Source organism: Lissotriton helveticus, chromosome 5_1 (assembly GCF_964261635.1).
Source record: "Lissotriton helveticus chromosome 5_1, aLisHel1.1, whole genome shotgun sequence".
NCBI classification, from domain to species: domain Eukaryota; kingdom Metazoa; phylum Chordata; class Amphibia; order Caudata; family Salamandridae; genus Lissotriton; species Lissotriton helveticus.
Genome location: NC_136065.1, coordinates 1,419,490,525 through 1,419,512,778, shown reverse-complemented (window position 1 = coordinate 1,419,512,778; position 22,254 = coordinate 1,419,490,525). Strand labels below are relative to the sequence as shown.

Here is a 22,254-nt window from a genome sequence, read left to right as displayed (position 1 = left end):
CCCTGAGAGAGATCCCATCTAGAGTTGATACTTTCTGGTGGCATATATGAGGACACCAAAAATAAATAAATAAATACATTTAAAAAAAAAAAAAAAAGACAAGAACCAACCTGACAGCTATTCCTGCCAATGCTTTAGAAATGACCACCAGCTTGGTGGTCTTTTCTCAATTCGGCGGGTGGCATCCTGTCAGGGCGATGGAGTAATTTACTCAGTTGCCCTGGCAATAAAACAGTGATGCCTGCTGTTATATAAACTGGGCCCTTAGTCTGTTTTTCTTATTTTCCTCATCATTGTATCTATTTCTATTACTGAGTACCGTCATGGCAATTGATCCTCTATGTTCTATGATTGGTTTATTGAGTTTTTACCTTCTGTATGATGCATTAATATTTATTAGAACGTTGGAATGCTGGTAGCTCTATTGATGACACTAGAGTGCTCCGGGCTGCTAATGGCTGGTGAAAGCTCAGAGCTTCAACATTCCAATGTTTGTCATTCACAGCTGTTGCTGTGAACAAAGGCTTCATGGAGCCCGAGGGGATTTAAATCCATTCAGGCTCCCTGAGGCCTTTGTTTTATTTTTTGGAACATTCTGCCCTCTAGTAGTGGAATGTTCTAATAGCCTTATAGCCCTCCGTAGCTGGGCTATACAAGCCATTAAAGGCCTGCTCCCTTGTTAAACGATGGAGCGGGCATCTAATGGACGGCATAGCCCACTGTAAGGCTATAATAAACCTTCATGGTTTTCTCTAAATTACTGATCTTGATCTCTTTTTTTTATTTAGTCCTTTCTTCTTATTGAATGTATTTTTCCAATGCTGTTTTGATTTTGTCATTAGGGACACATTAGCTCATCCACTATTGAGGTCAACACTGTCCCTAACCCCACAACTGGGCATCACTGTTACGCAGAGACAGAGATTCCACAATATGCAATGTTACAATATCACTAAATCTGTTGCGTCTTCTACTGAACTGAAGAAGTAAGTTCTTCCAGTAAACTCCACATGTAAGATGGAGGGGAACAGCATTGCATGTTTGCTTCTCATAGTGCAAAAGGCCTTCTCAATGAAAGTTTTCACAGCAGCCTAGATGTTTGAGGTGAAGCCCTGGAATATAATTACCTTGGAGCCTTCAAGCAACCCCTCTCTCAGTAAAGTCTCAGAATGGTATCCTTGTCTCTTTGTTTAAGAGTGGCATTAGGGGGAGGTCACTGTACCAGCATCTAGTTTGCTCAGTCCACAATGAAGTGGCTTGAAAAGGCATTCACCCCTATGATTTCAGAAGAGATTCCACAAGTTCTTTCATGTTCCCTATCTGTTTGTTTTAATCAATATCCACAATACAGATATTAATATTTTAGTTCCTCTGATTCACAGCATCAAATATGACTTTATGAGAGGACTCCACCCTGTTAGGTAGGACGAACAATATCTACCACTGTGTGTTTGTCTCTTTAAATACTCATGGGCTTGAACACCACATACCTTCTTGCCTTCACGCGTTATTGATTACAAGAGAGGCGCTTGGAGCCTTCCCGTGCTTCACATTTGTTGGCTTCATTGCCACTATTATTTGCTGGCTTTAAATTGGCCAGTGCATGCTGACTTCACTTCCTCTTCTTCCTCTGGTGCATGGAACAAGTACTGCATGCTTCATCTTGATTAATGTCCTTCTGCCGCTGGCACTGTGATTGAGGTACTATTGAATTTCTTCTTCCTCTGCCATCCTGTTGCTTTTTCCCTCCCACCCCCATTGTCTCTCTTGCTTCTTCCCCTCCTCCAATCCCTGGTTTTCTGTGTTGCTCTTTCCCCTCCCCTCCCCTCACCTCCCATCCCCAATCTCCTTTTGTCCATGTTGCTTCTTCTCGCTCACTCCCCACCCTCCATTTTACCGTCCCACTGCCTATTAACTCCCAACCTCTTCTTGTGTTGTCTGTTCCTTGTCACCCTTTCTCCCATTGTCCGTGTTACCCATTAGCTGACACCCTCCCTCCCATTGTCAGTTTTGGCCACCCACCTTACGAAATACAAGAGGTATGATGTGGCCAGTGCTCGCTGTGTTATATCGCTTTTTTCTAACTTCCAGCCATGCTGTACAGCACCCGCAATACTCAACAACATGGCTAAAAGACATTGATAAAGCAGATTGGTCTTGCATAAGTAAGACCTATTAGCTTTGCCAGTGCTTGTTTTCTTCTTTTTCATTAAGGCGTCCTTCCCATGCCAGGTGGCTTACACTTATTTGTGCTGTCCCACGCTAATTAACTTATCAATTGAAAGTTTGTTTTAGTATGTTTCTCATCTTTTTATTACGTGTAATTGTTGCACTAGTACAATAGTTTTACATTTGTGTTGAACCTAGCTCTAAACTACTCCTACATCTAGTGATCCTTTTCACACTAATGTACATTTCAAACCAGTTCTCTGGGATACATTAGATATTTAAGAACGCATTACATTGGCACAATGTTGTGATCATTTAAACATTATTATATGTATAACATTCATTTGATGTTTTATTCTGTGCTTTTTAAGATGATTGTTCTTATATGATTATTTTTAATAAGAGAATAAAGATAATGATGATGAATATGCCTCATTAGTTTTAAAACACCAGTCCCTTAGCCTCAAAAGTGATGGAGCATGGTTTGCCTTGACTACTCACCTGTCATTTTTTCATATTTCTCCTTTTTTTTCTTCTGCGCTTTGGCCAGATTCAGCTCTGTCAACTTTTCGTCGACTTCCACGCACGGCGGTGCCGGGTTCTGGGTTTCGAGATAATCCACCTCCCGCTCCAACCTTTCGACTCGCACATTGACGTTCTCCATATCATTTCTCAATGATTCTTTTTCCTTTTCCACATTCTCCAGCATGCCAACCACTTGGTTTTTAAATTCGCGCAGCTCTGAGGTGTAGCGGCTGCTCTGGTCATGCCATTGTGTAATTCTGTCCTGCAAAAAGTAAAGAACACATCTTGTCATTGGATGTGGCCACCAGCCCACAGAAGGCAGTGTCTATGCCTCATTGAGAAAATACAATGTATTTGATCACCTATTCCCAAGGAACTGTCACCACCCCCAGTAGTAACGGATTTCATGTTCGTTGACAGATATCAGAAGAAACCTAACTCCTTATTGGGTCTATTTGAGAAAGGGGTAAATCAAGGTGTGTTAGATGCAAAGATGTCTGCTGGAAGGACAAAATCGTCCATGGGAAACGGTAATGCTCTGTTCATTAAGAATTCTTCCTCGTGGCTATTGGGAGCCAGAAAATATATTTGAGAGATGGACATCGTACTACAAAAGAGATAAGGAAGAGTCTGTGGTGCCTAGCAAAGTATTAGTGAGGTACTACTTATTTCTAGCACAGTGATGAGACAGAGCTTAGAAGAGAAACAGAAAGCTGTGAAAAGGTTAAAATGGTGCTATTCATGGGAAGGCATGTGTTGGAACAGGAATGTCTCCTGCATGGAACACAGCATGCTGCCTTGCCTGAGTGTCCAACTGCATGGGCAACTGGTATCCTAAATGTTATTTTGGTCTTGATGTCATGCTACTCTAGTGTGTATACAGAGACCTATGTTTGTTCCTGGTAATGCAAAGTTATGGATCTGTCATGTGACCTGGAGGGGCTCACCAAGCATGTCCTCATAGTAGGAAGTGGACCGCTGTCCATGGCCTGGGTATATCACATAAAGTGGTGGTGTTTGGCGGTGTACTATGTTTTGAATCTTTAGTATGGCCATGCCTTTTGTCCTGCATCATTGTGAGTACCGTCTAATGGCCCCACTCATGTAAACATCTGCTTTGATGGGAAACCCAGAACTTGAAGCTCACATCTCATGTGGATGTTGAGTGTGTGAGTATTTGTGCAGTTCATGTGTAGCACATGTATGGTAGAAGGATTCTGTGTTTTATGAGAGTCTTAGTCCTGGGGCCAGTGGCAACCATTTTGGATGCATTTTTGAAACATTGCACAAGATGGAGGATGAGGTCAGCTTGGACCAGACAGTGGAAGAGTATTGCCTGTATTCCTATGGCTATGGCTGAGGATGGTGGCCAAGACTCTGAAGTGAGGAGGGTGGAGACATGGCTAGTTTTGTAACTCCAATAAGGAACTTGCTTACAACATGCTGCTAATTAGTTCTTCTGGAGGACTGTCATTTGTTAGAGGTGAGGGAAAAGGCTGTAGGTTCTCTTTGAGGTAGGGGGTTTATAGGCATGGGCTTCCCTTTTCTCTGACTATGATTACTGCTTCAGGAAGGCTGATGACAGCCACGTGCGGAGATTTTACCCTTCTTTCTGCCCCAGTTGTGTATACTACTGGTTGGAGACAGCCCCATTACTAGCTGCTGTGAGAAGCATGTGTTTGCAGGTAGGCTATGTCTGGAGATCAGCCAACAAATACTAGTTGAAAGAGAATCAACCCACACTGCTTTTGAAGCCTTAAACGGTAGATCCAAGGTGAAAGGGGGTATCCAAACCATCCCAAATATGGGAAAGGTGCCTAGACGCTGTAAAGCATATTCATCCAAATACCATGGAATTTGTGTTGGAATCTAGTATCAATGGGAGGAGGGTACCTGCACTGAGATACAGGTAATTACAGGAATATGGTTGAAAGAAAGAATTTCAAACCAGAGATTATTCTCCTTGATGCCAAGTGTACAGGATTGATAACCGGTGGGGACGACATTGAGTATAAGGGATGAAGTAGAAATCAATGGCAAGCCAGCTATGGTGACTTGGACCGCATCAGCTGTGGTGACCGGGGCACAGGCTGCTTGTTAGTCTCAGCAATTCAGATTTGCAAGGCCCAGGGGAATGCAGTGAAAGGATTAGACCACCCTCTGAGAAGTCACACAGTGCCCATCACCCCTACTCCAGAGGAAGAGGAGGATGAGATACCTTGGTCTGGGTCACTGCCAGAGCTGCAGTGCTTGTTAGGTGCTGGAGAACCTACCCAGGAGGAATCCCACCAGGCATAAGTTGAGTGCTCTACACTTGTAGGACTGCTATACTGTGAGCAGCGGCGACCCGTGCAGGTAAGAGCGGTGGGGCAGTGGGGCTGGGTGGGGTGGTTTTCGACAGATGATGACGGGGGAAATTAAATAATTAATTCCCTTGTCATCGTCTGTCGAACAAGGCCCCACCACCCCACTGCTCTTAACTGTATGGGCCGCTGTTGACTGTGAGTCTGTGACTCCTAAGCCAAGAGCTAGCATAGTGGCTGTTTAGTGCACAGGAATTTCCTGTTGTCAGTGGCTCACAGAATACTATTAGTAAGAGTGTAGGGCACAATAAAATCATATTAGGTGGGACTCATTCTTCTTCAATTAGCTAGGGATGCATAGAGACACAGAATAGTCCTACCTAAGTGGCAAATCTGGAGATGAGGCGAAGAGAATGTTAATGCCACTATTAGTAGTAGGTACTGCTGCAGAACCGTCAGTTCCATGACAATGGAAGGCCCACCCTCTATTAGGGCTATGTGGTGAAACACTACTACCTATAGGCTAGGGACATTCGTTTCTTTGTTTTTAAAAGCAACCATTCACAACAAAGTAAAGATAGTCGGCCCTTCATGATACCTCATGCCAGAATTGCTGGATTAGAGCTTTTTTAGGTCTCTCCTACAGACTGAGTTTAGCTGTCTGTGTATAAAGGCTTGTTGAAGACAATATTAATATTTATAATAACGGCCTTTGGGTCAACCCATTGCTTACCAGTGGTTGACATTTTTGTCAATCGCATATCCTTGCAACTTATTCAATGGCTTTTACTTCATCTTCTTGGTTGTCCCTCCCTTGGAACAGTGGAACGTAGCTTTTTTAACATCCTTTTGATTGCATGACTTGTATCTTTCCATGACTTTACCCCATAAAACTACTTTTTTTCTTTTGTTTTCATCCCTCCATGGACGTGCATGCGCTTTCATGCTCTTTACTCCATTTCTGTGGCATTCTGTACACCATGTAAGCATGTTTCTTTATTTTGCTTTCCTGTCTAGCTTTGCCTCACCTACATGCCTCCCATGCTCTCCGTGTTGCCGCCATGCAAAGCTCCTCTGTTGCTTACCCTACCCATCCCAGTTTCTGTCTGAATTCTTTTTACTTGAAACAATCTGCACACTCAGCTCCTACATTGCTCCCCACGCTGCTTCGGTTGCTTAATTACTCTACTTCACTGTTGCCTCAAGCACTATCTTCCGTTTCATGTTTTTTTCTTCATTATTTTCCATTCATTTTTCGTTTCTGCACTTTGCTGCAGGGCTACTCTTTCCTATAGAAAAGTGCTTAGGTACATTTTTTATATTATTTTTATTGTACTGCTCCAAGATGCGTACCTGCTATCTTGAAACGGTAAATTAAAATAAAATCAATATGGTAGCCACTAGATTTCTGTGGTGCCCTCTATAGCGTCATGAAACATGGACATATTTGTCATTTTGCTTTTTTAAATCTCTTTTTTGCCGATGCTGTTCTGCATCAGCAAACAAGATTTTGTTTCTATTTGCAGATGTGGAACAGTATTGGCAAAAAGCATTAGCAGAGCCCTTCACCAGCAAGACCTATAGGCTTTGCCAATGCTTGCATTTTCTTTGTTTTCTGTTGCACTATTCATGAGGTCCAAGTGGCGTAGCTAGGCCTTTTGCGGGGTGGATGCTGGCTGGCTACCCCCCCGGCAACGGCCACAGGTAAGAGCGCCCCAAACCACATGCCACCAGAGGTGGAAGCCCCCGCCCACCCATGTTATGCCACTGCGAGGTCCTCTTCTTATCTTTAACAGGCTGTACAAAAGGAACAACCCCATGCTGGCAGAGAGATGCCGGCGTTCCACTATTAGTTTACAAAGCCGAGGAGCTGGCTTGCTGGTTCTGTTGCTGCATGTTTTGTGCTTGTGCCGCGGACATAGCTTTGTAATGTTAAAAACTGCAATTCACACTGCTGCATGCAACTCTATCGCCAATTTCTCAGAGGTGGTATGTATGTATGTATGTAAGTGGTGTTTCTACAGTGTGGAGCGCTCTACTGGGTCCAAGACAAGCATAAAGTCCACAAGTGATAGAAGAGGTAGCTGGGTTATGGATTGTTAATGCATTGGGAAGTAGTGCTCTTTAAAGAGGTGCATCTTCAACCCTTTGTTAAATTAGTAACCTGTTTATCTATTTTTAAATTCACCAGCCAGTAATTGCAGAAAAGCACCGGCTGTGTGAAATGCCAGGCTCTGTTTAAAACAAATCATTTTATTAAGCTGCTCAATTATTAGCTAATGTTTCATCAATAACCACAGCTTCATGATGGAATGCAAAGGCAAACATTAATTGAAATCGATATGGAAGAAAAAACGTATCTTCCTTTGATGGGGATTAAGGACAATCACTAAAACACATTTTAATCTCTGAAAACTGAGTTGGGAAAAATTATTTCACAGCAATTGCTATCAAAAAGGCAAACAAGCCTTCAGCTCTAAGTACTAAGGCCTCCATGCAATGGAGGAATAGAATATTTCTTATATTTATTTTCAGGCTTGCAGATCACTTCATTTTGAGGTCGAGCTTAGCGCAGCGCACATGCGCTGCTCTAGGAAAACGACCTCTTGGAACCACTCAATACTTTTCACACTCTCGTGCGTGTGTTTTTTTCGTGTATTTTTCCTATTGGGCTTTGCGCGTGAAGACAGCACGCAATTGGGCAAAGGCGGGTGCATGACCCACCTTTCCCAGGAAATGGTTACGAGCCACGGGGCGCATTGTGCCATCTGTTATGTGTCAGATGTCACACGGGCGCTTGCGCACCAGGCAGCTCGCATGTTGGTGACTTGTTGAACTTTTCTCTTTTGGGTCAGATTTCACACATGCACGTAACCAGGATGCTTTTGGTGCAATCTTGGCCTCCTTCCCTTGAGTACATTGTGTGATCTTGTTCTAGCCGCTTATCTGTATATTCTCAATTCCCATGTACATCACATAAATAAATGCATTTACAAACCACTTCTCTCTCAGGACTTGGCGCCCCTAATCCCAAAACCGCATAATTGTGCCCATTTCTTCTAACGCTGCGAGTCGGGTGTCATCTGGTCCTAACCCTTTAACATGAACACAAACTAAAATTAAAAAAGTGTTTTGATTTTTATATGATGTGCCAGTCTCAAGCTAGAGAATGGAGCTTGCAGTAAGCATTGCACGTGTAGGGCAGAAGGATTCAGCCAGGTCCCCATCGCCATCAGTCCCACAGCCTGTACAAACAGTGTGTATGAAATCGTCCAAGAATAGCCTTCTAGCGCAAATATTGCCAAAGTAACGTGATATCCTTGTGCTGGAGTGCGGTATAGTTCGCACAAAATTATCTTTATTTTGGATTTAAAATAACTACACCTGTATTTTTTGCCTCCCTATCACGGCAAATAACATCGTAGTATAGAGAGTCTGTGATGTCAAGGTGGGACCGCACAGGGTCTGAGAAGCTTGGATCGGATACGGGTGCACGTTACCAAGGAAACAAACATCATACGAAGGACATCTGCATATTTTGTATGTTTAGGGTAAGTCCCACCCTCGTCAGCATGAAGGAGGAGGGTGAGATGCCAAGGCCGAGATAGCAAATGGGAACGGGAAAGAACTTGCCCACTCGATGAAACATACCGACCGTGCATTTTCCAAACTCCTGTGTTACATAAAACTCCATGGACAGATGTTGCCCGAGAATATTGGAGGGCAAGAGTAGTGCACAACTGCTTGGAGTAACTATAGCCCCTATGGACTCTTCCATTCGTACCACTTTTACAAGCTCTACTTTTTTAGCATCCCCTCACCCCAGTGTGCCAATCTTTTACATCAATGTAAGTGTCCCTTTATGGTGTATACATTGGGTGGGCTGAAGCAAAGTGTTACTGACGCTACAGCAAGGCAACGGGTGAGGAGGCCTCATTGATTGATATATATAAATATATATCGAACTTTTTAAAAAAGAATAGCCATTTAGACAAGCATTGGCATAGCCAATAGATCTCGCCTTTGGGACATTATAAGTGTTTAGCCATGCAACAGTTCATGTTGTTGCACCAAGGATATTGTGTTGCATAACTAAATACTTATAAGGTCCCAAAGGCGAGACCTATTGGCTATGACAATGCTTGTTAGGTTGAGTTACAAAATACCTATGGGGCTTACCAAGAACTTACAAGGGCTTTCAATGTACCCATTGCTGACCATTGGTTGGCTTCATTGTCACTCTCATTTGCTTATTTATTCAGTAGCTTTCTTTGTTCCAGCTCATCCATGTTGTGTTTGTTCCACCCCACCTCCCTTGGAGAATAGCCTTTAAACCATTTCTCTGACTGGCTGGCTTCCATTCTTCCACTGCTCACATTTAGAAAACTACTTTTTTTATTTGTGCTAAAGCACTGCATGAGATTGCACATGTTTTCCAGTTATCTCCCTTGTGTGCTTCACCCCCCTGCTAGATAACCGCTGCCACTCTTTGTGTTGCTGCCTTGTGTTGCAAGATCTCTCTCATGTGCCTCTCTCCCTGCCAAATTCCTTGCCTACTCTGTGCTCCATGTTGCTTTCTCGCTTTTGGTTGCTTCTCTTCCTGACCCTTGATTTGCTAGTCCTTTGTTTGTTGCTAATTTACCCTCCCGTTACCCCTCCCTGTTGCTTACCTTCCTCCTGCACCTCCATTGCTCCCGCTGCTGCCATCTTTTTTGGGAAATTATGTTTTGGGGGAGCACCAGGAAGAAAATTGTTGCTCATCCCTCTGCCTTGAAAAAGGTGCTTTTGCTCTATTTGTTTTTCATTTTCTTAAATTTACTTATCCATCTCAGATCAGTAAATAATATAACTTGGGAAAGCATCATTTTGTATGCATACATGCGTAATGACGTATGTGCAAGCACACTTTATCAGGCATCAAAGAGCTTACAAAGTGATGAGGCCATGGCAGACATGTGACCTCGCCTTTTTATTTATGTTTGTTTTGCTCTATGGCATTGCCAAAAGGCATTGGCAATGCCAGCAGGTCCCAATGGTGCAACCTATTTGGCTTTAGTTCTGGAGTTGTAATTACCCAGTGCTTTCCTGAAAGGCCAGTAAGGAACTTGATTTTAAAACAATTTAATTACAAACTGAAGTAGGACCAAAACTTGCTGTGAGGACATGATTATTAAGGGTTAGAAAATAATTTTCAATCACCAACCATAAAAGTTTAACCCCGGGAACAACCTGCTGAAGTAGTCAAAATAATACCTAAAAAGCTGTAATGTTAATAAAAATGTACTTCATTTTTCATCGTAAAACATTAAAATGAAAAAATGAGGCTCAGTTAGGTATAAACACAAATATGTTTGCCTTTATGTTTGTATCTAACTTTGCTGTGACCTGCATTTCAGGGAAAAAGAAAGGGTGACCTGACTCCTTCTGTTGAAGTCCTTAACATGAAGGTTCAATGGACTTTGGGTCAGCCAATTATTTGCCATTGATTGGCGTTCTTGCCAGTCTTATTTGCGTGTATCTTTTTCAATGGATTCAGTTCTGTTGCTTGTGTTTGTGTTTAGCTGTGTTTTATTGAAGACCTATTGCGGACAATACCAATATTTACAGTGGACTTAGCGCAAGCTCATTACTTATCATTGGTTCTCATTCTTATCAATGTCATTTGCTTGCACTCCCTTTGATGGCTTTCCTAAGTTTTAATGAGTTTGTCCCTCTCCATATCCTTTTTCACCATCCCTTTGATTGGATGACTGGTATCCTTCCACTGCTACAATCAACAAACAATTATTTAAGGGTTCAAGGGAAGTATTTAGAGACCCGGGCACAGTTATAACCCCCCACACAAGTACTAAGAAACAACAAATAACTGTGGGTCTAATGATACGTTCAAGACATGCTATACATTGCTGGCTATGTGTCTGCTGCTACTGTTTACGTAGAGGACAGACTGGACAGTCAACCACTGTGAAAAATGTCCATCAGTTACTCATTTTCGGGCTCCCAGTACATCATCTGGTCTACTCCACAGTAGTATAGCCACCACTCTATCCCCATAGATATATATTGGAGAAATATAGTGGTGGATGAATGTCTGGTAAGTTTTGTTCATTTGTGAGTAACGGAAAGCAGTGCATAAAAAATAAGTGCAAAGGGAAAAATATAAGTGTAAGATTGGATAGTGCATACAATATTCACTTTATTCTAAGGTCATGCACCTCCAATATTAAAACGCGCTCGGCAGATAACATTAACTGGTACAAACACCGCTAGTCACATTTTCTGCATTTTTAGAGCGGGGCTTCATTTTCCTGAGCTGTTTGCCAGGTGAGGTGAGGCAATTCCCCTTACAATTTAAGGTGAGGCATTGATTTTAGATACAATGTTATACATATTAGGGTCATTTGACCCAGATACAGTACAGATATGATTCTAGCGATATCGCTTGTATAGCCCTTACTAATGAAGGTGTTATTATTGTTTATATTTCATTACATGTTGACATGCTGGCTTTATTTCAACCGGACTTTCACAGGAGGAAAATGGAAGTGTACAGGTGACACTTTTTTCTGTTCACAATGTCCTGTTGTTTTTTCACATATTATCACGTTATGCAGTAGCAATTAAGTTTATGGGTCCTGAGGAAGCGGTTGGTATAATATATGACCATTACCCGCAGAAACATGTCGACCAGATAGCCCAGTCAGAAGGTATTTGTTTGAACCACCTGACTTTTTTGCACTATTGTTGTTTTTAATATTGGAGGTGCATGACCTTAGAATAAAGTGAATATTGTATGCACTATCCAATCTTACACTTATATTTTTCCCTTTGCACTTATTTTTTATGCACTGCTTTCCGTTACTCACAAATGAACAAAACTTACCAGACATTCATCCACCACTATATTTCTCCAATATATATCTATGGGGATAGAGTGGTGGCTATACTACTGTGGAGTAGACCAGATGATGTACTGGGAGCCCGAAAATGAGTAACTGATGGACATTTTTCACAGTGGTTGACTGTCCAGTCTGTCCTCTACGTAAACAGTAGCAGCAGACACATAGCCAGCAATGTATAGCATGTCTTGAACGTATCATTAGACCCACAGTTATTTGTTGTTTCTTTATCCTTCCACTGCTTACATTAGAGGAACTATTACTTTCTCATTTTCGTTTTGTGTGAGAGTTCTCTTGTTCTCTCCGTCTCAGCAAACAGTCTCCCTGTCAGCAGTGGGGGTTGAGCCCGTGGGCTTTGGGTCCCCGAGATATGGGAGGAGGTGGAGAGAGAGTCTGAAAAAGCATCTGTACAGTGGAGAAAGCAAAAGGGATGAGGGGAAAGTCGTCACCTTGGCTGTGGGGTGAGGGAGATCGCGAGCCTTGGTCTGTAACGTTGAGCATGTAAAGAAGAAGCAGGGCACACTGTTGGTGCAAGAGAGGGTCCTGTGAGTTGGTCTGGGTGGTGAGGGGGGAGGGTAATGGAGGGGGGAAAGAATTGAAGAAGAGAGAGGAAGAAGTGGGTGTGGGGGGGAAGGGGAGGGAGGAAAAGGGCGGACAGGGGGAGATAGTGAGGGCCGGGGGTGTCTGTTGAGGGTATGGGGCCATGAAACCCCATGTATGCCATAATTGGGATGCTCGGGCCTATGGCCGTGGAGGGGGGCACTAGGGACCAACAGCCCGGATCCCCGGTGGGCTGAGCGTGACATTTCATATGGGCAATGGGGATGGTGGGGGGCATAAATCCCCTTGCCTGGTCCTGAATGCCGGAGATAACGTGCTCATGTGATGCTGTCTGGATCATCACCACCGTCCAATCCTCCTGCAAGGGTGGAATGAATGACCTCCACTGGCGGAGGATGCAGAGCTTGGCCATCGACAGTGCCATGTGGAGAAGGCGGCATTGCAGGCAAGAGAGATCTGCGGAGTCTTTAGTGTTGTGCAGGAGGATAATGGGGGTAGTGAGAGGGGAGGCGAAGAGGCATGGACGCTCCCAAAGTATTTCCAACATAGGACCTGAAGAGTCGGATAGAGGCGCAGTCGCATAGAATATGGGTGAGATCGTATTCTGTTGTCCAGGCATCTCCAACACTTCAAGAGGGTTCCTCTGTCTCAGGCTTCCAGCACATCAGCCCAGTCCTCCTCCTTAATGGTGATCTGCAGGCGGTTCTGACACCAGTTATGGAGGCTGAGCAAGGGGGTGTTGGGAGAATAGGTGGTTTGTGTGTGTGCCATAGATCCCTGACATCACTCCCCTATGCCAGCTCCACACGGATAAATATTCCACTACTGGTGACGGTTGCAGAGAACATGCTCGGGGACTGAGACAGCGCCTCAGGCAGGGCTGTAACTGTAGGTACTGCCAGGCCTGCCATTGGTATAGGCCAAATTCCACCTTTAGACGGTCAAAGGTTTCATGTCACCATCCATCAACTCCTGGTCTAGAGTTTGTGTGCCCCCTCCCATTCACTACGGCCATCGAGGGTCTTGGCATCATTGCGGATGTTATCATTGCCCCACATTGGCGCCTTGATGTGCAATTGTTGGTCCATGCCAAGTAGGCAGTGGGTGCGGCACCAAGCTTTATGCATGGTCTGCAGCACAGGGTGTGGGAGAGGCAATTGGGTTGCTTGGTCCCTATAGAGAGGACCATTGTGGGGATTCCGGGGTGCCTCGGAGCAGATAGGCAAGCTAGGATAGATGAAGGGCCATAGTGTAGTGCTCCACAAATGGGAGGCCCAGGCTGCTGCAGGAGCGACGTGCCATAAGTGTAGATGTGCCCAAGCAGGGTCGGGTTGAGCCCCTCACAAAGGCCCTAACATGTAGGTAAAGCACGGCAGTGTGACCAACCTTACCACTTGCACCCTGCGCCACATGGGAAATTCCAGAAGGGACCATTTGTCAAAGTCTGTCTTCATCTGTGCGATCAGGTGTGTCAGGTTGTCCATGACCATCCCGGCTAGACCTCTGTTGACCAGGATCCCCAGTTATTTGAGCTGTGAGGATTTCCAGCGGAAGGAGTAACCATGAATTGCAGCCTTTGTGGTGCCTAATGGGAGCGGGAGGGCTTCACTTTTGTCCTAGTTCACTTTATATCTGACAGGGCCGCAAAGTCGGTAGTGACTTCCAGTAATGCTGGCAGGGAGTGGTGGATCAATCAATCAATCAATCAGAACATTTGTATAGCGCACTACTCACCCGGAGGGTCTCAAGGCGCTGGGGGGGGGGGTCCGCTACTGCTCGAACAGCCAGGTCTTGAGCTGCTTCCTGAAGGCGAGGTGGTCCTGGGTCAGGCGGAGGTGGGTCGGGAGGGAGTTCCAAGTCTTGGCGGCCAGGTAGGAGAAGGCCCTTCCTCCTGTGGTGGCTCTTCGGATGCGGGGGACGGCGGCGAGGGCGTGGCTGGTCGATCGAAGCTGGCGCGTGGGAGCGTAGAAGTTGAGGCGGCTGTCGAGGTATCCTGGTCCTTGGTTGTGTAGGGCTTTGTGTGCGTGGGTGAGGAGCCGGAAGGTGATTCTCTTGTTGACCGGGAGCCAGTGCAGGTCTCTCAGGTGTCCGGAGATGTGGCTGCGGCGGGGGATGTCCAGGATGAGTCGTGCTGAGGTGTTCTGGATCCGCTGGAGTCTCTTCTGGAGTTTGGCGGTGGTGCCGGCGTAGAGGGAGTTGCCGTAGTCCAGCCGGCTGGTGACGAGGGCCTGGGTGACCGTCTTCCTGGTTTCGGTGGGGATCCATCGGAAGATCTTACGTAGCATGCGCAGGATGTTGAAGCATGACGAGGAGACGGCGTTGACTTGTCTGGTCATGGAGAGGGAGGAGTCCAGGATGAAGCCCAGGTTGCGTGCGTGGTCAGTTGGGTTGGGTGCGCTGCCCAGGGTGGGGGGCCACCAGGAGTCGTCCCAGGCGGAGGGTGAGGATCCCAGGATGAGGACTTCCGTCTTGTCCGAGTTCAGTTTCAGGCGGCTGTTCGACATCCATTTGGCTACGTCTGTCATCCCTTCGTGCAGGTTGGCTCTGGCGGTGGCGGGGTCGTTGGTGAGGGAGAGGATCAGCTGGGTGTCGTCTGCGTAGGAGATGATGTTCAGGTTGTGCTGGCGTGCGATGGCTGCGAGGGGGCTCATGTAGACGTTGAAGAGAGTTGGGCTGAGCGAGGAGCCTTGAGGGACGCCGCAGATGACTTCGGTGGCTTCCGATCTGAACGGGGGGAGGCGGACTCTCTGTGTCCTTCCGGCGAGGAAGGAGGTGATCCACTCCAGTGCCTTCTCCTGGATTCAGACGTTGCTGAGGCGCTGTACTAGGGTGCGGTGGCAGACAGTGTCGAAGGCCGCGGAGAGGTCCAGGAGGATGAGGGCCGCTGTTTCTCCGTTGTCGAGCAGGGCTCGGATGTCATCTGTAGCTGCGATCAGGGCGGTCTCGGTGCTGTGGTTGGCCCGGAAGCCAGACTGCGAGAGGTCGAGGGAGCCGTTTGTCTCGAGGAAGGCGGCCAGTTTCTTGTTGACGGTCTTCTCGATGACTTTGGCTGGAAACGGGAGCAGCGAGATGGGGCGGTAGTTCTTGAGGTCGGTAGGGTCTGCTGATGGTTTCTTGAGTAGAGCGCTGAGTTCGGCGTGCTTCCAGCTCTCCGGGAAGGTGGCGATGTCGAAGGAGGTGTTGATGATGTCCCGCAGGTGGGGTGCGATGACAGCGTCGGCCTTGTTGAAGACGTGGTGAGGGCAGGGGTCTGTTGGAGATCCGGAGTGGATGGAGTTCATCGTGCGGATGGTGTCTTCGGTGCTGATCGGGGTCCAGGCGCGGAGGGTGGCGGTGGGGGGCGGTGGTTCGGTCGTGGCGTGCGTTGGTTGAGTGCTGAAGCTGTTGTGTATGTACGCGATCTTGTTGTGGAAGTAGGAGGCGAGGGAGTTGCAGAGGTCTTGCGAAGGGGTGATGTCGTTGTTTCCGGCGTTGGGGTTGGAGAGCTCTTTCACGATGTTGAAGAGTTCCTTGCAGTTGTGTGCGTTGTTGTCCAGTCGTTCCTTGAATGCGGTTTTCTTGGTGGCGCGGATCAGCTGGTGGTGTTTTCGGGTGGCGAGCTTGAGGGCAGTCATGTTGTCCGGTGCTGGGTCTCTGCGCCAGGTTTTCTCGAGTGCTCTGCAGTTCTTCTTGGAGCTCTTGAGCTCGTCGTTAAACCATGGGGCTTTCTTGCTGCCGGGTCTGCTCGGCTGGGTCTTCAGAGGGGCGAGGTTGTCTGCGCAGTCGCTGATCCATTTCGTGAGGTTGGTGGCCGCTTGGCTGGGGTTCGTTGTGCTGGTGGGAGGGTTCTTGCTCAGGGAAGTAGTGAGCTGGTCTGCAGTGATCTTGTTCCAGCTTCTGCGGGGAGCCTGTTGCTGGTGATGGTGGAGCGTGGTCCTTCTGTAGCTGAAGTGGACGCAGCTGTGGTCCGTCCATTGGAGTCCCGTGGCGTGGCTGAAGGCGATGTCCTTGCTGGAAGAGAAGATCGGGTCGAGAGTGTGTCCGGTGTAGTGGGTGGAGGTGGTCACCAGTTGCTTGAGTCCGAGGTTGGCGAGGTTGTCCAGCAGGGTGGTGGTGTTGCGGTCGTTGTTGTTCTCCAGGTGGAAGTTGAGGTCTCCGAGGAGGATGTAGTCGGTTGAGGGTAGGGCGAGCGGGCTGACGAAGTCGGCGATGTCCTCGCTGAATTGTGCGCGTTGTCCCGGGGGTCTGTAGATGAGGGTGCCTCTGAGGGTGGTCTTGGGGTTGACGTGGATCTGGAAGTGCAGGTGTTCGGCGGGTGCGAGGTTGTCGTCGGTGTTGGTCGTGATGCGGATGGAGTTCCTGTGGATGATGGCGATGCCTCTTCCTGTCTGGTTGATGCGGTCCCTCCGGATGATCTTGTAGCCGTCCGGGATGGCGATGGCGATGTTGGGCGCTGAGGAGGCGTTCATCCAGGTTTCCGTGAGGAAGGCGACGTCTGGGTCTGTGGTGTCGAGCAGGTTCCAAAGCTCGACGGCGTGTCTGTGGACGGAGCGGGTGTTGAGCAGGATGCACTTCAGGTGGGTGCTGCTGGAGTTCGGCTTGGTGGGTGCTGGTGTAGCGTGGGTCCGGTTGCAGGTGAACTTGCAGGAGTGGCAGCTGAAGGGTCCGTGGGTGCGTCTCGGTGTGGCTCGGTAGCAGCGCGGGGTTCGGCCGGTGTTGAGAGCGTTGAGTTCGGTGGAGTCGTAGGTTCGTCTGGTCGGCTTCCGGCGGTGGGGGCCAGGGGTCCTGGCACTGGGCGCGGGCCAGGCGCGGACGGGCGCAGACGGGCTTACCTTTGGCGCACCTTCGGCGCTCATTCGGTGCTCCCGCTGCGCGCGTCCGCTGCGCGGTCGCTCAGGGGGCGTCATAAGAAGGTGGACGGGAGGGCGGGTCTGCTGGGCTGGACTAGCGTCCGGGCCAATGGGCCGGTGGTGGGCGGGGCCGCAGGGGCCAGCGGCGGGAAAAGTGGCGAGCGGCCGGCTCAGCTGTGGCTGGGCCGCTCGGGGGTGCTGGGGGGGCGGCGGTGGCGGCAGGCAGGCGGCAGGCAGGCAGGCAGGAGGCTGGCAAGGAGGCTGGCTAGCAGGGCAGCAGGCGAGTGTGGGGGGTGACCCGGCCTCGAGAGGCACAGTGGTCACTCCCGCGGTCACCCAGGCGCTCCCCTTAAGAAGGTGGACGGGAGGGCGGGTCTGCTGGGCTGGGCGAGCGTCCGGGCCAATGGGCCGGTGGTGGGCGGGGCCGCAGGGGCCAGCGGCGGGAAAAGTGGCGAGCGGCCGGCTCAGCTGTGGCTGGGCCGCTCGGGGGTGCTGGGGGGGCGGCGGTGGCGGCAGGCAGGCGGCAGGCAGGCAGGCAGGAGGCTGGCAAGGAGGCTGGCTAGCAGGGCAGCAGGCGAGTGTGGGGGGTGACCCGGCCTCGAGAGGCACAGTGGTCACTCCTGCGGTCACCCAGGCGCTCCCCTTAAGAAGGGGGATGGGAGGGCGGGTCTGCTGGGCTGGGCGAGCGTCCGGGCCAATGGGCCGGTGGTGGGCGGGGCCGCAGGGGCCAGCGGCAGGAAAAGTGGCGAGCGGCCGGCTCAGCTGTGGCTGGGCCGCTCGGGGGTGCTGGGGGGGCGGCGGTGGCGGCAGGCAGGCGGCAGGCAGGCAGGCAGGAGGCTGGCAAGGAGGCTGGCTAGCAGGGCAGCAGGCGAGTGTGGGGGGTGACCCGGCCTCGAGAGGCACAGTGGTCACTCAAGGGTGAGCAGGACATGGTCAGCATATAGGTATACTTTGGAAAGGCCTCCTGAGATGGGTATGCCTTTTATGAGAAGTGATTGGCGGATGACAGAGTCATGGCGCTCCATGGCCAGAAGGAAGAGGAGAGGGAGAGCAGGCAGCCCTAACGTGTGCCCCTCCAAATCTGAAAGGTATCCAAGAGGAACCCTCTGCAGTTGACCTGGGCCGTGGCAAAGTCATAAAGTAGACACACCTTGGAGATGAATAGATCTCCTAGGTGAAATCATTTCATAGTGACAAAGAGGTACCCTGAGTCAATATGGTTGAACACCTTTTCAGAATCTAGGCAAAGGGCCACTGCATCCTCTGGTAGATCCTTAGTGGGCCAGAGGGTCTGAGAAAGAGTGTGAAGCTTAGTGAGCCGGGACAAAGCTAACCTGCGTGTGGTGGATCATGGAGGGAATGACCTAGCTCAGGTGTGCTGCCAATATGTGGGTAAGGATTTTCATATCGCTGTGGTCCTGCCCTGGTTCGGGCAGGACCACGATCACTTCCATGTTAGAAAGGGGTGCCAGAGAAGCTGTCTGCTCCACCTCCTGGCAGGCTACATGCACGGTATCGATTACGTCCTCCCTGGACCATTTGTAGAATTCCACCGTGGATCTGTTCTCCCCCAGGGCCTAGTGGTAGGGTAGCTTGGAGATGGCCATTGCTATCTCCTCCCTGATGGTTTCCCCTGCTAAGAGCTCCCTACCCTAGTCGTCAGGTGTGGGAGGTCGACCTCTTGAAGAAATGTCGTCACCCAGTCCATGTTGGCCAGTGTTTCCGGGGTGTAGTATTTTGTAGAATGATGCAAACTCATTGACTATGGCCTGAGGTCGCGTGAGGATCTGCTTTTCTGACTGAATAGCAGGACTGGCCATTGCAGACTCCCTTTGTTGCAGCTGGACTGCCAGTAGGTGGCCTGTCTTCTCTCCCTGTTCATAGTGCCTCCCCTTCGGACATTGGAGGGCATATTCATCATTTGGGCCTGCTCTAAGCAGCCGTGGTTGGGTACGGAGGGACAGGAGGAGTAGAGGCGGGTGAGGAAAGCAATCTGTCCCTCAATGTCATTCCACTGGAGAGTCGTCTGTTTGTTGGCCCCTGCATTGTCCCTCATCAGTTGCCCACATATGGTTGCCTTTGCAGCTGCCCAGAGCACCCCAGCAGGAGTCCACAGAGTTTTAATTATCCGCCAGGCATGCGGAAAGGTGAGCCTGCAGTTTGGTCTTGCCCTGGGGTGAGCTGTATCTTTGCACATTCAGGTGTTTTGGTTTGTGGCTGGGTAGGCCAGGCCCACATCGAGGGATAGCAGAACCTGAGAGTGGTCAGACATGGCAGTTTCCAAGGAGTCCCCAACAATTGCCACAGTCGATTGAGAGATCCAGCCTGGATTGCGTACTATGAACCTAGGACAGGAAAGTGTACTCCTTGTCCGTCAGAGGTGCCAAAGATCTACAAGGCTGTGGTCCGAAGTTACATCTTCTGCTTGTATAGGGGCCCCATCATATCCAGCACTGCGTCTCACGCAAGAGTCCCCCAACGATATACCGAAACACTCTGATCTTGACAAGTAGCCAGCTGAAGAAAGAAGAGACATTTGGCCCCTGTTGGAGCAAACCCAGAGCCCACACATAGGGATGTGTCCACTACCTGTAGCTTGGCGAACGTGTACCTGCCATTGTGATCGGACCACATTTTCATGACTGTGATGGGTAGCAGTTTACAGAGGAATATCGCCAGCCCGCACTTTCACAGTGGGCTGCCCTCAGCATTGGTTGGCGTTGAGACGCTACTGTGTATCACTCTTCCCACCTAGTCACGGCACAGCTTGTCGGATTCTAGGTTTTCCAGATATGTCTCCTGTAGGAGAGCCACATCTGCTTTCTATGCCTAACGGTAGGAGAGCACCTTTTTTCATTTAATATATTGTGTTAGGCCGTTGATGTTCCAGGAGAGGACGTGCAGGGGCTGGAGCACATGTGGGGTGGATGCAGACATGTCAGGCACGAGAGTCCACGAGCGCATCGAGCAGCGTCTAGAGGGAGCATAGGTGAGGAATGTCAGGCGATGTTGGGGAGTGAAGCAAGGGGATGTACCGGGGCACAGAGGCTATGCAGGCAGATGGGCGTTGTAAGCAGTCAGAGGACATGGGGGGACGGGGTCAGGCAGGCGGTCGAAATGGGAGGGTCAAGTGTGGAGAGGGTAAGGTGGTGAACCGGACACGCAGGGGGAGTGACTACTAGTAGGCACCAGCCGGTGCAGAGCACGAGTCACCGGGGAGCAGCAAGAAACATTTCAGGGGGTGGAGCAGGAGGGGACAAAACAGGGAGCAAGTAAGGAAGGCTGTGCAGAAGAGATGCAGGACAAAGGACACTGAGCTGTGTGCTGCAGGTCTAGGCTTGCAGATATGATGTTCCGAGAGGGCCCATTTGGAAAGACAGGGCAGGCCAGGAGGTGCACAAGTGCACAGGTGTAACCATAATCAGAATTGCGTGGGTGCAAGGAGCAAGCGGCCTTTGGAGGAAGGGCGGTGGGAGGTGCTTACAGCAGGCATAAGGTTTTGGCGCAGTGGCGTCGTAGAAGTGGTGCAGTATAATCTTGTAGATTTCGCGATGTCAATTTTACTAGACTTTACTGCGTGGGAACACTCAACCTGCATACATTATATCCGACGCAGGGCTTTACAAACGTGACACATCTCCCTAGATGCTAGGGGCATTTGGTGAGTCCTTGACTGCCCTTGCTGGCGCTACGTTAATGCGGCTCTGTTGCTATCATTTTACCTACATTAGTCATTGCACTTAAGTTAGGTTTTAAGTCGCGTCGCTCTGTTTTATTATTTTTAAATTGTGCAATTCTGCTGGTTCTTACCGGTTCTGTATGCAGCTGGCGGGGAGGGGGAAAAGTCAGCAGTGGGTGGCTGCTCTCTTTGTGGGTACTTCCACCCTGTTCCGCCATGGCATGTGCCGATTGTAGTGGAGGGCGTTGCGCTGTACCACATTGGGCTTTCTCTCACTTTCCTCAATTCCGGGGCTGAGCGTGGCGCGGGTGGAGCGTTCTAGTGCTCCCAGAGCTCACGCTATTAAATGCATGCTCAAGCGGGCACACAGCGTACGCGCCAAAGGCGCGCCTAAGGCAAGCCCATCTGCGCCCGTCCGCGCCTGGATGGCGCCAGGGGCCAGGACCCCTGCCTCTCCTATAAAGATCAGGAGAGTGCTTATCACTGAGGAACTGCTGGCCATCAGATGTGGGGTAGATACTGTCTGCTTACACTCCTTGCGGGTGCTGGGTGGGCGAAGTTACTGTGAGCACTGTGACTTCCATCTGACTCTGGATGAGGAAGCAAGGAATACAAGGGACGTGCCAAGAACAGCCTGCACCTCTCTATATTGTTTCTCCTTGAATTGCAGATCGCTCAGTAAACATAGGTTAGAAATCCGCAATCTTCTTAATGACCATGAACCAGCTATACTATTCTTGTTTGGAACCTGGCTTAACGAGATGTCCGCCCCTGATATCTTGGAGGCTATACCTGAAGGATATGCGATTCTGAGGGTGGACAGGGCCGGCCAGAAGGGGGCCGGCATTGCTGCGATTTTCAGGAGAGATCTTCAGCTTAAATTGGAGAAACTTGTGCTTCTTAGCTGTGAAGCGGCCTTTTTTAATCTGAATATCACGAGCTCTAGATCAGTGTCTGGACTACTCATGTATAAACCCCCTGGTCCGGGGAGAGTCTTCGTTGATGAACTTTTGGAAACACTCCCTCCATATGTCCTCCGCTACTCTAACTTTCTCCGATTAGGGGATTTTAATTTGCATTTGGAAAATAAAGGCTGAAAAGAATCGGCTGAGTTTTCAGTAGGTCTTCAGGCCTTGGGGCCTGAATCTATTGGTCCATACCTCCACGCATAACAAAGGTCATACACTAGATAACATTTTCACCAACTGTGCAGGGACAGCCGCCACACTGCTGGTCCCTGTAGCCTGGTAAGACCACTATTTACTGCCTTTTAGTTTATTGGTGCCAGG

General features: G+C 49.2%; 1 protein-coding gene across 1 annotated transcript in view; it reads right to left on the bottom strand.

Moving 5' to 3' along the window:
• Positions 1–22,254, bottom strand: part of OLFML3 (olfactomedin like 3) — a 155,680-nt gene that overhangs the window by 38,423 nt on the left and 95,003 nt on the right. Inside the window, exon 2 of the mRNA XM_078644395.1 lies at positions 2,671–2,956. Within this exon, the coding sequence (XP_078500521.1) occupies positions 2,671–2,956 (286 nt within the window). The remainder of the gene's footprint in view (positions 1–2,670; positions 2,957–22,254) is intronic.